We start from the raw sequence: 12,805 nt of genomic DNA, 5'->3' as shown, positions 1-12,805 counted from the left end.
GAGAGCAAGTGCAGGCAGAATTTCCAAATAGTAAAGTCCTTGAAATTTTATAGTAAATAATTTATTAGATATTAATTAACTTCAGTAGACTAGGGGAGTGTATTTCTGTTTTTTTTTTTTCGAGTCATGCAGAGTGTATTATGAATTAAAATCTCAGTAGCTAGCATAAATGACAAGCATATGTAGCTGTGATTGCATATATAAACCAGGCATATTGAGAGAAACTGTTTCAGTATTAAAAACTTCAAAACTGTGCAAGGTATTAAGTCAGAGGAAATTTTTAAATAATGTTGAATATTGAAATAGATTTGCCAGAAATACAGATGCCTAGTGTAGTTCTGTGGTCATCCGTGCGCACGCGTTATAAGGAATAAAACACTATAATGTGTTTTTTTTTTTTTTTTTAAATATATAAATGTTAGCCACCCTCATTCAGAGGGATTATCAAATACTATTGCCATGATGTGGATGTGTTGTTCTAGAAAAACATTCAGTGATGGTGTGATATGACTCGATGTGAAGCGTGACAGCATCTCCCAAAGTGTTCTATTCCTCTTAACCCACAGAAATTGTCAACGATGACAAACCGTACATTTTAAGCATTTATAGGGAATGTGAAGTTATGTTGGTTACCTGCTTACCTTTTGTTTTGGTTGAATAAAAAGTGATTTAAAATCAGTCAAATCTGATAAAGAAGGGAAAAGAGAAAGAAAAGGGACCCTACCAGGAGAAATTGAATCACAATACCAAGCAATTGTCCAGGCAGTTTGGACAAACTAAGCACAATAAACAACTTGGAGCAAAATGACATAGCAGCCAAAAACTGGATTATAGATCCCTGGATTACAGACCGCGACGTGCTGCCTCCACTCACATACCCGGATGTTGTGTTTTAGCTCGTTTTTGGATTGAGTGCATACACTTTGCGGGAGTTTAAAATTTAAAAATTCCTAGAAGCTCATGAGCAGTTTTGCAGTGGCTAGGTGCAAGATCTGCTAATTCACAAGCCAGCAACTGCAAGAGCAGAGTGAGTCATCGTCACAATGGTGAGGTGGCGGTCATCTTTTTGGCCCAGTTATTCACCCCAACAAAATGGAAAACTTTCAAGAACATTCAGCAGTGTGATTATTTTATTGAGTCATAGGCAGTGGGTTGGATCAGTCACATCATTAATAAAATAGATTACATATAGTTCATATCGCAGGCTGTAGCGGTCTTGTGCATTACTGATGCGCGAGTTCAGATCATGGAGTATTCAGTTGTCTGGGTTTTTTCCCTGAATGATGTGGCCTACTATGGTAGCTCTGAATGCTGTAGCACTGATCTACCATAGTGACGTTTTTCCAAAAAAAAAGCATCTGTTTCAGCAACAAAAAGGCAGCTGAAACAGATGCTTATACAGCTCTATACATAGCATGTAAATATTACTTACCCAAAATTCAACACGGTGTGACTTCAATTTCATGTTCCCTATAGCTATATTTAATATTGTGGAACCTCTGCAGTACAAGTTACTTCCTGTTTCACTAATGGTATAACAGCTTTAAAATGAGACAGCATTCCGATTTCATAAAATCGGTGAAATTGAGTTCCTTCTGAAATTTGGTCATTGTAATATGTTGTTTTTTGTTTTTTGTTTTCCTGTAATATCTCACAAAATATCAGGCCATTCTGTGGCTGGGAAGTTATGTAACTTGAGGGCATTCCCTAGCAAATAATGTGCATGAAATCACTCGCTTTGTGCAGTCAAGCAGATAGAGGAAGTCCAATTGTGCGTGGGATCCACAGTGTTGCATTACTGCCAACTGCCATGTTGGTTTACCTTGACCGTGTACTGACAGTTACATCATTCTGTCACAAAACGAACAGCTGATCACACCAAGGTAAATATCGCTGACCGCTGATATTTATTAGCTTGGTCCGGTATCTCCTTTCCTTCGCAACATAATGTCTTTTCTTCTCACTTTCACTTACTGTAGTCGGTCTTTCATGTTTCATTTGCACACTCGCGTCCTCCATTTTTCTCTCCTGTTTCAAATTTGTATCGCACAATGCCTTGTATGAGCAGGGAAAGCCCACCACATGATGCATGACATAGTATCTTGAATTGGTTCATGTTGAAGCAGGCAAAAATGGTGGAGAATTTAGGGCCATGTGGCCCTAAATTCATTAATTGTTCTATTGGAAACAACAACAAAAAAAACTAATAAAATTGGAAGTCTGTGATTCAAATTCAGTAGCTTTTGGGCCACTAAACAAAAATAATTGGCTGTCAGGGAAAATTATTTTTATGACTTACACTTGAAAAATCTGAAAGGCAGTCTACCTTTAAACAGTCGCTCCCTCACCAGCCAAAGTTTGAATTTAATCGGCCCAATAATAATAATAAAACACAGCTTGTGTTACTGTGAAACCACAAAGCGCACTCTCTCGAAGACTGTCCCGTGTCAGAAAACTTAAAGGAACAGCTTAAGCTCCAGCTGTTCCAAAGTGCTGGAGACTCCTTCAAAAAAGCTAAATAAAGGTCTCCTTAGTGAAAACATTATCAAGATTACAGGCTTTTCTTTATGCCTTTATATGGAGTTTCCAGGGCGTCACGGTGGTGTAGTGGTTAGCGCTGTCGCCTCACAGCAAGAAGGTCCGGGTTCGAGCCCTGTGGCCGGCGAGGGCCTTTCTGTGCGGAGTTTGCATGTTCTCCCCGTGTCCGCGTGGGTTTCCTCCGGGTGCTCCGGTTTCCCCCACAGTCCAAAGACATGCAGGTTAGGTTAACTGGTGACTCTAAATTGACCGTAGGTGTGAATGTGAGTGTGAATGGTTGTCTGTGTCTATGTGTCAGCCCTGTGATGACCTGGCGACTTGTCCAGGATGTACCCCGCCTTTCACCCGTAGTCAGCTGGGATAGGCGCCAGCTTGCCTGCGACCCTGTAGAACAGGATAAAGCGGCTACAGATAATGAGATGGAGTTTCCGCTGTACGATTCCGTGTGTGTGTGTGTGTGTGTGTGTGTTGTTACTGTGACAAATAAAACCTGCCACATGAACAATGAAACTGAAAAAAGAATCAAATTAAATCAAAATTTATAAGATGACCAAATGTTTTAAGGCAAAATGAGTAAATGAGACAGACATTTATGAACCTTTCTTTTGTTTCTTTCCTTGGTCTCACCCACCCCAGAATCAGGTGATAGCATTTGAATGGGGCGAGATGCAGAGGTGGGACACTGATGAGGAGGGAATGGCTTTCTGCTTCGAGTACGCACGAGGAGAGAAGAAGCCACGCTGGGTCAAAATCTTCACTCCATACGTGAGTGTTACATAATCTGTCGCTTCTGTCCCACGCACATTGTGTATGTGGTGCCTTTTTAGTGTTAACAGCTTCTCTCGTCCTCAGTTTAACTACATGCACGAGTGCTTTGAGCGGGTCTTCTGTGAGCTCAAATGGCGAAAAGAGGTACGTTGCATTGCTTTCCGCAGCTATAATGTTCGCACCCTTATAGCGTGCGTATTAAATTAATTAGTTATGCTGTGTTTCCAGGTGGAAGAGGAAGCGACGGATAAAGACAATAAGAACTGTAGTAAAGATGGTATGTGTAGTAAGGTAAGGCTCAGCCTGCCTTTTTATTTCTTATCGAGCTTTTGTCCTGATGTGCATCATGTAGGTTCGTGTTTATTTCTGAATAATAATTCTGATTCACCAAAAGAAAATGACCCAGTGATTTTAAAGGTCCAGATTTTCATTGACCATGCCATAGTGGAATAACTCCTATCGTAGCAATTAATAGAAACTACAGGCTGCTTATTTATTAGTGGAACTCGCAGGGATGTCTCAACCATCACCAAGTCTAATCTTTCTTGTTAGTAATCTATGTATCTGAAATACCCTTAAGGCCCTGGTCACACTACTGCTCACTTTGGATTTGCAAATACTTGGCGATGAAAAATTGATAGCGTCACCACCAATCATGTGATGCACGGTGAATGTTCACCAAGCTTTGCGAGGAGTTTTTTTTTGTTTGTTTGTTTTGTGTGTTTGTTTCCACCTTGTGAGTGGACAAAAATGTCACGAAAAATTTCAATGCATACATTGAATTTTGTTAGCAATGTTTTCGTTGGCAAACTAAGCGGCGAATACTTGCACATGGGCTTGGAAATACTTCGCGAAGCGGGAAGCATTGCCACCAAATGCCTCATTTTCATTGAAAACCCATCGCAAAGCATTGCAAGCAGTCGTGTGACTGTAGCCTAAAATTACATGGACATTACAGTGAAACTAAGGGGCCCAAACATAGTCCAGCATGACAGTTCTCTGTGCGCAATGCAAGCTCCATGAAGACCAGCGTTGGAGAGGAAGAACTGACCTCAACGCCAGTGAACACCTTTGGAATGAACTGGAACCCTAACTGAGCACCTGACCTCATTGAATGAGCTCAGATCCCTACAGCTATGCTCCAAAATCTACTGGAAAACCTTCCCAAGAGAGTGGAGGTTGTTATAACAACGAAGGGAAGACCAAATCTGGAATGAAATGTTCAAAAACGCATATAAACGTGGTTCTTGGGTGTCCACAAACTTTTGGACATCAATAGTTTCCTATTTTGAAGTAAAAACTTCCAGATAGTTGACCTTGCTGTGACCTTGACTATATCTGGGTCACTTCCAAACTCTAATCAGCTCATTTGCTAGTTACAGTGATGATTCCATATAAAGCTCACACACGTTGATATCATAGTAACAGGAATCTCTGATGGATGGACAACTTGAAAGCGTAATGCCTCCACCACCTAGTGGTGAAAATTTCACAGTGGATTACTATAAATATGTGCACAATCCACAGAATGATAATTTTTTTTTTTGTATTAAAAGATTCAAACCCTCGCATACCGTATTAGGCCTAATTAGCACACATGACGCCTAGAAAACATTAATATGGCCGTTCAGAGGTGCACTAAATAGGGACTCCGATAGAATTACTTTAGGTATTCAAACTTACAAATATTATTATCCATTGATACTAATGTACATTGTAGATCGAGAGCTGTTTTTAAATTCTGAATCTGTGATTTACAAACCATAGCACTACCAGCTTTATAAAAAAGTGTTCTTTCACGTATGTAACTACTTTCAATTTGAAAGATATTTCATAAGATCAGATCTTCTGGCCTTGATGGGACGAGGCTCGACCAGCCGCCGTTCTCGTGAGGCAAGGGATGGGGAGAGATGGAATAACCCAATCGGTCTGATTGGGTTATTCCATGTCAGAATTTGAGAGGGTGTGCGTCGTTTGAAAGGTTTTCTTTTATCACTGTTTTTTCTCTTAAAAAAATTAATAGGTCGAGGTCTTCATACAATCAAGTGTGTAATTGCGATAATTTCAAGAAAACGATTCCTATTATTTCTGATGGAGACATGTAACATCCATCAGGCCTGTTTCCTGTTTTTACAACTTGGGATGGCTGAATCACTAGCAACAGGGAAGCAGGTCAAATGATATCAAGTAGGGGCCAGTCCAGTGATGGCGATTTTCAAAGTGGCAAGCACAGTGAGGGGCAACCATGTGTATATAGAAGTGTTTCTTCTTCTTCTTTTGGCTGCTCCCGATTAGGGGCCACCACAGCGGATCTTTCGTCTCCATTTCATCGTCTTCTGCATCCTTCTCAACCACGCCCTGCCATGTTTGGACCCCAGAAATTGGCCATACTTTGGAGGTATCAATTGAAGAGAATCACCCTTATGATCAGTGTTTCTCAACCACTGGGCCGGGCCGCGAAACGCCATCTAGTGGGCCGTGAATTTTTTTTTTTTCCCCCAAGTTTGAAGCCAAATTCTAAATAGTTCAGGATGTTGTGGTGTCCCAAATCTGGTAGCTGGTTTGACGTACACCTTTCAAGTGGAATAAATACATTTGTGAGTAAATTAAGAAGAACAAGTCTTTATTATTGTCATGTTCCTCTCTCTCTCTCTCTCTCTCTCTCTCTCTCTCTCTCTCTCTCTCTCTCTCACACACACACACACACACACACACACACACACACACACACACACACACACACACACACACACATGCATGTGCAGCGGGCTGAATAAATAAATACGTTTGTGAGTAAATTATATAGATATGTGATGCCTGCTGGAATAGAAGAGCAGGGAGGGTTGAGAATCGAGCAGCTGTGGTTTGTTTACACCTGATACTAAGATTCCTAGCGTCCTAGCAACTTTCTCAAAGATGCGTACGAAGCCCAGAAATTCCTCCTTACCTGGGCAAGATCTCCAGATCTTTAACCCAGCCACATATTAAAAAGTTGTACGCCTCTATGCTGTCCCAGATTTTTATCTCTTTGTCCGTGTAGAACAATGTCCAGCAGCACCAGGTAGTTGGAGATGTCGGCGAACTCAGCCGGATGGATAATTTTCCAGCTCTGAATGAATGAATGAATTACTTTATTTAAACACGATAAGTTGATCAGCAGAGTTGGTCAGTTGGTAGATTGAAAGTAGAATGCTGCTTCTGATTTATCGGCAAAGAACTACTTGTGAAAAGGCTGAGAGATTTATACAACGGTCAATAAGGTGGTGATTTTTATTTATTCATTTATTTATTTTTATTATTATATAAATGTCCATGACTTGATTGATTGATTCAGTTCATGCAGTCAGAATGCAGCTAATTAGGTTGAATATGGTAACCATGACATTCACTTCATATCACATCATATATCCTACATCACATTTATTTATGGGTTCATTGTATTTACACATTTAACAATCCCCATGTACAAGAGCCCACTACCGCAGGCACTCTGCACTCACTGTCTAGAGCAGGGGTGGCCAACCAGTTGGAGACCAAGAGCCACATTTTTTACTGTATTACCGCAAAGAGCCACATCATACACATAGGCACACGAACATCACCCATCCCTTCCTCTCTCTCTCTCTCACTCTCTCACACACACACACACACACACACACACACCTCTGCTCAGCCAGATTAATAGTAAATGTCACACACCAACATATTTACTCCTACAGTACTAAGACCACAGGCTGAGGCCAGTCATTTTTAACAATGAACATTGTGTGCACTTACTATGCATGCTGCTTAGTGGGACTTATGGCATTACCAAAAAAAAGCCACACCATACACATGACCGCACATGAACATCGCCCCCCCTCGCTCTCTCTCTCTCACAGACACGCACGCACCTCTGCTCAGCCAGATTAATAGTAAATGTCACACGCCAACATGAGAGAAATTTACTCCTTCAGTCAGTACTAATACCACAGGCCAGTCATTTACAGCAATCAATATTGTGTGCACTTACTATGCATGTTGCTTAGTGGGACTTCTGACATTCCTTGCCTTGAACAATCCTCTTCAAATCTGCCTTGTATTCCGTCGTTGCCACTCGAAGCAGTTCTTTCACATGGGTTTCAGTCAGAACAGAACGATGCTTTGACTTCACGTGTTTCATGGTAGAGAACACAGACTCGCAGACGTATGTTGACCCAAACATTGACAGTATCTTAAGCGCAGCCCGTTTCACATTCGGGTATTTTTCCAATGGCACACTTTTCCAAAACTCAATGGTGCCTTCCCTCAAAACAGGTTTCAGTTGGTCTTCCTCACGAAGATCGATCATCTCCAACTCAGCCGCAGCCTCATCTGTGACAAGCGGGGCTTTCAAACAGTCCATCTCCGCATTGAATGGGTCGACGAGGAACGTAATCTGTGGCCTTTTCAGTTGTATATCACAGAACCGGGTTACAAAGCTTTCGTGCAGGTTTTCAATTAGTGTTGCATATCTGGCTCCTTGCTTATTCAGGGAGGCGGGAAGCTTTGAAATGAGCTAATGACAACTGACATATAAGGCAGAATGGCTTGCCATTACGTTCAACAAAAAAGTATAAACTCCCCCACTCTGTTAAAAATGTCCTATGTTCGTCTTCATATTTTTGTTTTGCTGTGCATTTTTTCATTGCCATTTTGAGAGGCTACTTGACACAAGATACACCTTGCCCAAAAACTTAGCGATTATCTCACGCACATGCGCATTTGACATGACCTGAAAATACCGTAATATACCCAAGCAAAGCGAAGATGCATTTGACGAAAATACCATACTGAACTCAAGCAAAGCGCACACGCACATTTAAAAAAAAAAAAAAACTTCGATATGAACGTAAGAGCCGCATAACACCGGGCAAAGAGCCGCATGCGGCTCGCGAGCCGCGGGTTGGCCACCCAAGGTCTAGAGGACTGGGCTTGTGTGTCACACTGCAGCATTGCACTTACAAATTAACCAAGCATCCCATAAATAAATGCAAGTAAATGGTTTGGTTTGTCGGTGTAGTCGGGTTTACGTGCTGCATGAAATTCATATAATATTTTCACAGCCTGAGTACACCACCATGAAGAAGGTGGTGGTGGTCGTCCACATCATGAGTGACAAACTGCTTTCCTCTTGGAACGTCTCTCCTGCAGAAATGACTCAGGCTTCCCAAGAGTCTTGGCATCTGCTATTCAGCGCCACTTGGATCTGTCGCTAGCATTTGCTTCCCAAATATCCAGACTGGTATCAAAGGCTTTGTTTCCTTTTGAGGGCGTCCTTAAAATGGAGATGGGGACAGCCTTGTCGGCAGGGAGCATTAGCCAGCTCAACATCCAGTAAGGTTTTAGGGAGAGGAGTATCATCCATTTGATGAACATGACCAGCTCAGCGGACATTACATTGACGTATCGCAGGATGGTGTAAAGATCACTGGAGCCTGTTGTCTTGAGCACAACAGAGTTCAGGACACGATCCTGCCAGCATACACAGAGTGTGGATCAAAGGCTGTGAAAACGGAAGGTGTTTAGACAGTATCCCTTCCTACAGTATGTTGTACAGAAGGGTACTAAGCACACATGCATGGTAAACATGAACTTTGAGGAGCAATAAGGTTCTTCTTGCTCCAGATACGCTTGCTTGGTTTACCAAACATCGTGGAAACCCTTCCAATACATATATCAAGGCAGTTGGTGTAAGAGACTGTGGAACCCAGATATGTGAATTTGTCCACCAGAGATAGAGCAAGGTTGAGCAAGGACAACTGCCCCCCCAGCTAATCCTGATCGTGAAGAGCAGAGATGCTATAGGTCTTCCTTTGAGTGAGCTGTGTAAAGCAACTCGCGAATCACGGTGTGCCGAATCTTGGTTTTGGCCCACAGTCTTGCCAGCAACACAACAAATAAAAACATTTAAGTCAATAGGAAAGGTTCTGTATTCAACTTGTCCGTCTGTTCATCCAAGATTCTCGTTAGTGCGAGATCTCAAGAACGAGTTGTTGAATGTTTGTAGGATTTATGTGGAATAACATTGTCACCAGCAGTTGAACTGATTAGATTTTGGAATTGATCCAAATAGAGTCAAGGTCACAGCAAAGTCAGATGTCTGAAACAGTTGTTCTTCAATAGCTTCCCTCCTGTTTATCATACAGAGATGATAATTAGACCTTCATGGTCAGGAACTCTAGACCCATTTGTGCTATCCATCAATCAGTGTATTTCAGACTTTCCAGCAGATGAATTGATGAGTTTTTGGAATGGATCCAGATAGGGTCAAGGTGACAGCAAGGTTGAATGTCTGAAATAGCTTGCTTCACATTTAAATGGTATTTTAAACATAGTTCTGGCACACAAATAGCAAGAAGGACTGGACTTCTTGGTATAGCAGAGGCATCCCTGTCTACACAACTGGCACCAAATTCAACTTTCGTTTCTGTTTGAGAAATGTACAGGGTGTTTTCAAAAAATTTGATATTTCGCAATCTAATAACTTTGCCAATTCTCATTCATTTGACTTCATATTTTAACAGCGTGTGGAAACAGGTCAAAATTTTATGCTCAATGTTTTTTTTTTTTTTTTTCTTTTTAGGTATAGAAATGCCATTCACTGGAAAAGGCGTTTTGTGTGTTAGAGTACGCTCGAACACAGTCGAACAAGATTGTGCAGCATGCATTTATGAGAGAATTCTCTAAAAATACACCAACTACAATTCAGATTTGGACATGGCACAAAAAGTTTAAAGAGGAAAGCTGTCTGTGTGTCCGTGTCTCAAGCGGCGCGCATATTGAAAATTTGTGGAATCGTTCATCGAATCCACATACCTTTTTGAATTTCTCATTCAAATTTTGAAGAGTAAATCTTATATTGCAGTATATCTTGTATTGCCTGTTTAGTTTCATTTGCCTAGACTATGTAATTTCTGGGATATTTACATCTCAAATATCAAATTTTTTGAAACACCCTGTATTTGTCCACCATGCCACTTATAAATAAAAAGCTAATCGCCAAGGCAAGAAAGCTGCCTGAACTAATGTTTTGTCCACCCCTGTTACAATAAATGTACATTTTTACGATTAATAGCATTCGCTTTTAACATGAGATGAAATTAGTGAACTGAAGTGTTTATAGCTGCAAAAGCAGCACAAAGACACTAAATTGTCTGTGCTCTGACAGTGAGAGTTTAACATAGTGCAAAAACATCCTGTAGTTGTGTGTGGTTTGATGTATATGTGTGTTGTGACAGTCAGGTAAAGCTTTTTAAGCCTTTTTATAGGGGTGAACTGATTTGATACTAATATATTGTTGTGAAACTCTGGATTAATATTGAATAAGATTTTCATGTGTTTTCCGATCCAGTACATTGACACATTTCATACAGAGCTTGACTAGAATCCTCAGTGCATCATTAGCTAAACTCTCTGTAAAATAGGGCTGCTGTAATGTGCTTTCCTCCTGCTTATCATTTTTATTGAGTGGGTTTCTGCTATTTGTGTACGATGAAGTCAAAATCTCATAGGTTCTTGAGGTTCTCTCAGTCAGCATTGTTTCTGCTGGAAATCATGCCGTTATGGAAAATGCTCACTTTATGCTAGTGTGCAGTCATGTGAAAAAATAAGTACGTCTGATGGCGATTGTTGATTCCTGCTCCCCCCCCCCCCCCCCCAAAAAAAAAGGTGAACAAGCAAATGTTTTTCACCCTATTTCATACAGTGCCTACAGATAAAGGTGATGAGCAGTAACACTAAGGAAAATTATTTTTTTAAATAATTTATTCAACAAAAATACTGTATCAATAGATGTAACCACCTTCTCTGAAGAAAGTACAGGTAAGTACTGTACATCCTTGGCTTCAGAAGTTAGTATTGTGCCCTTTCGCTGAAATAACTTTTTGCAGGCGTTTTGGATAATTGTTCACCGTCTGACATCGGCTTGTTGAAATGTTTGACCACTCTTCCTTCGGTTGCATGGTGTTTGAGGGTTTTCTTCAAATTCCGTACAACTTTTCAATGGGGTTCAAATCTGGGCTTTGATTAGGCGCGCACACACACGCGCACACCTTTTTTATTTATTTAAATTATAAAAGCCATTACTTGGTGGGTTTACTTGTGTGTTTGGGATCGTTCTCTTGAAAGAGCCACCTCCGGTTCAACTTCAACTTTCAGACTGATGGCTTCACGTTATCTTCAAGCACTCTTTGATATGATTCAGGATTCATAGTTGAATCAATGAATGCAAGCTTCCCAGTCCCTGAGGCAATGAAGCAGCCCCAAACCATAACATTTCCACCACCATGCTTCACAGGTGGTATGACGTTGTTCTCCTGGAAAGCCGTCTTTGGTCTACCCCGCATATGTACAGTAGTGCTTGAAAGTTTGTGAAACCTTTAGAATTTTCTATATTTCTGCATAAATATGACCTAAAACAAGATCAGATTTTCACACAAGTCCTAAAAGTAGATAAAGAGAACCCAGTTAATCAAATGAGACAAAAATATTATACTTGGTCGTTTATTTATTGAGGAAAATGATCCAATATTACATATGAGAGTGGCAAAAGTATGTGAACCTTTGCTTTCAGTATCTGGTGTGACCCCCTTGTGCAGCAATAACTGCAACTAAACATTTCCGGTAACTGTTGATCAGTCCTGCACACTGGCTTGGAGGAATTTTAGCCCATTCCTCTGTACAGAATAGCTTCAACTCTGGGATGTTGGTGGGTTTCTGCACATGAACTGCTCGCTTCAGCTCCTTCCACAACATTGCGATTGGATTAAGGTCAGGACTTTGACTTGGCCATTCCAAAACATTGTTCTTCTTTAACCATTCTTTGGTAGAACGACTTGTGTGCTTAGGGTCGTTGTCTTGCTGCATGACCCACCTTCTCTTGAGATTCAGTTCATGGACAGATGTCCTGACATTTTCCTTTAGAATTTGCTGGTATAATTCAGGATTCATTGTTCCATCAGTGATAGCAAGCCGTCCTGGCCCAGATGCAGCAAAACGGGCCCAAAACATAACACTACCACCACCATGTTTCACAGATGGAATAAGGTTATTATGCTGGAATGCAGTGTTTTCCTTTCTCCAAACATAACGTTCTCATTTAAACCAAAAAGTTCTATTTTGGTCTCATCCATCCACAAAACATTTTTCCAATAGCCTTCTGGCTTGTCCATGTGATCTTTAGCAAACTGCAGATGAGGAGCAGTGTTCCTTTTGGAGAGCAGTGGCTTTCTCCTTGCAACTCTGCCATGCACACCATTTGTTGTTCAGTGTTCTCCTCATGGTGGACTCATGAACATTAGCCAATGTGAGAGAGGCCTTCAGTTGCTTAGAAGTTACCCTGGGGTCCTTTGTGACCTCGCCAATTATTACATGCCTTGCTCTTGGAGTGATCTTTGTTGGTCGACCACTCCTGGGGAGGGTAACAGCGGTCTTGAATTTCCTCCATTTATACACAGTCTGTCTGACTGTGGCTTGGTGC

At 41.1% G+C, this 12,805-nt stretch overlaps 1 protein-coding gene across 3 annotated transcripts in view; it reads left to right on the top strand.

The window, feature by feature from the left end:
* The window catches only part of snx27b (sorting nexin 27b), a 116,584-nt gene that overhangs the window by 96,658 nt on the left and 7,121 nt on the right, over nt 1–12,805 (top strand). For 2 of the 3 annotated variants that reach the window (XM_060921452.1, XM_060921450.1), the window contains 3 exons: nt 3,175–3,303; nt 3,391–3,450; nt 3,535–3,583. In XM_060921452.1, coding sequence (XP_060777435.1) covers nt 3,175–3,303; nt 3,391–3,450; nt 3,535–3,583 — 238 coding nt within the window. Of the gene's footprint in view, nt 1–3,174; nt 3,304–3,390; nt 3,451–3,534; nt 3,598–12,805 lie in introns of all 3 variants that reach the window. The other variant, XM_060921451.1, reaches the window with a different exon arrangement.

Source organism: Neoarius graeffei, chromosome 5, assembly GCF_027579695.1.
Source record: "Neoarius graeffei isolate fNeoGra1 chromosome 5, fNeoGra1.pri, whole genome shotgun sequence".
Classification (NCBI taxonomy): domain Eukaryota; kingdom Metazoa; phylum Chordata; class Actinopteri; order Siluriformes; family Ariidae; genus Neoarius; species Neoarius graeffei.
This window is presented reverse-complemented; position numbering and strand designations above follow the sequence as displayed.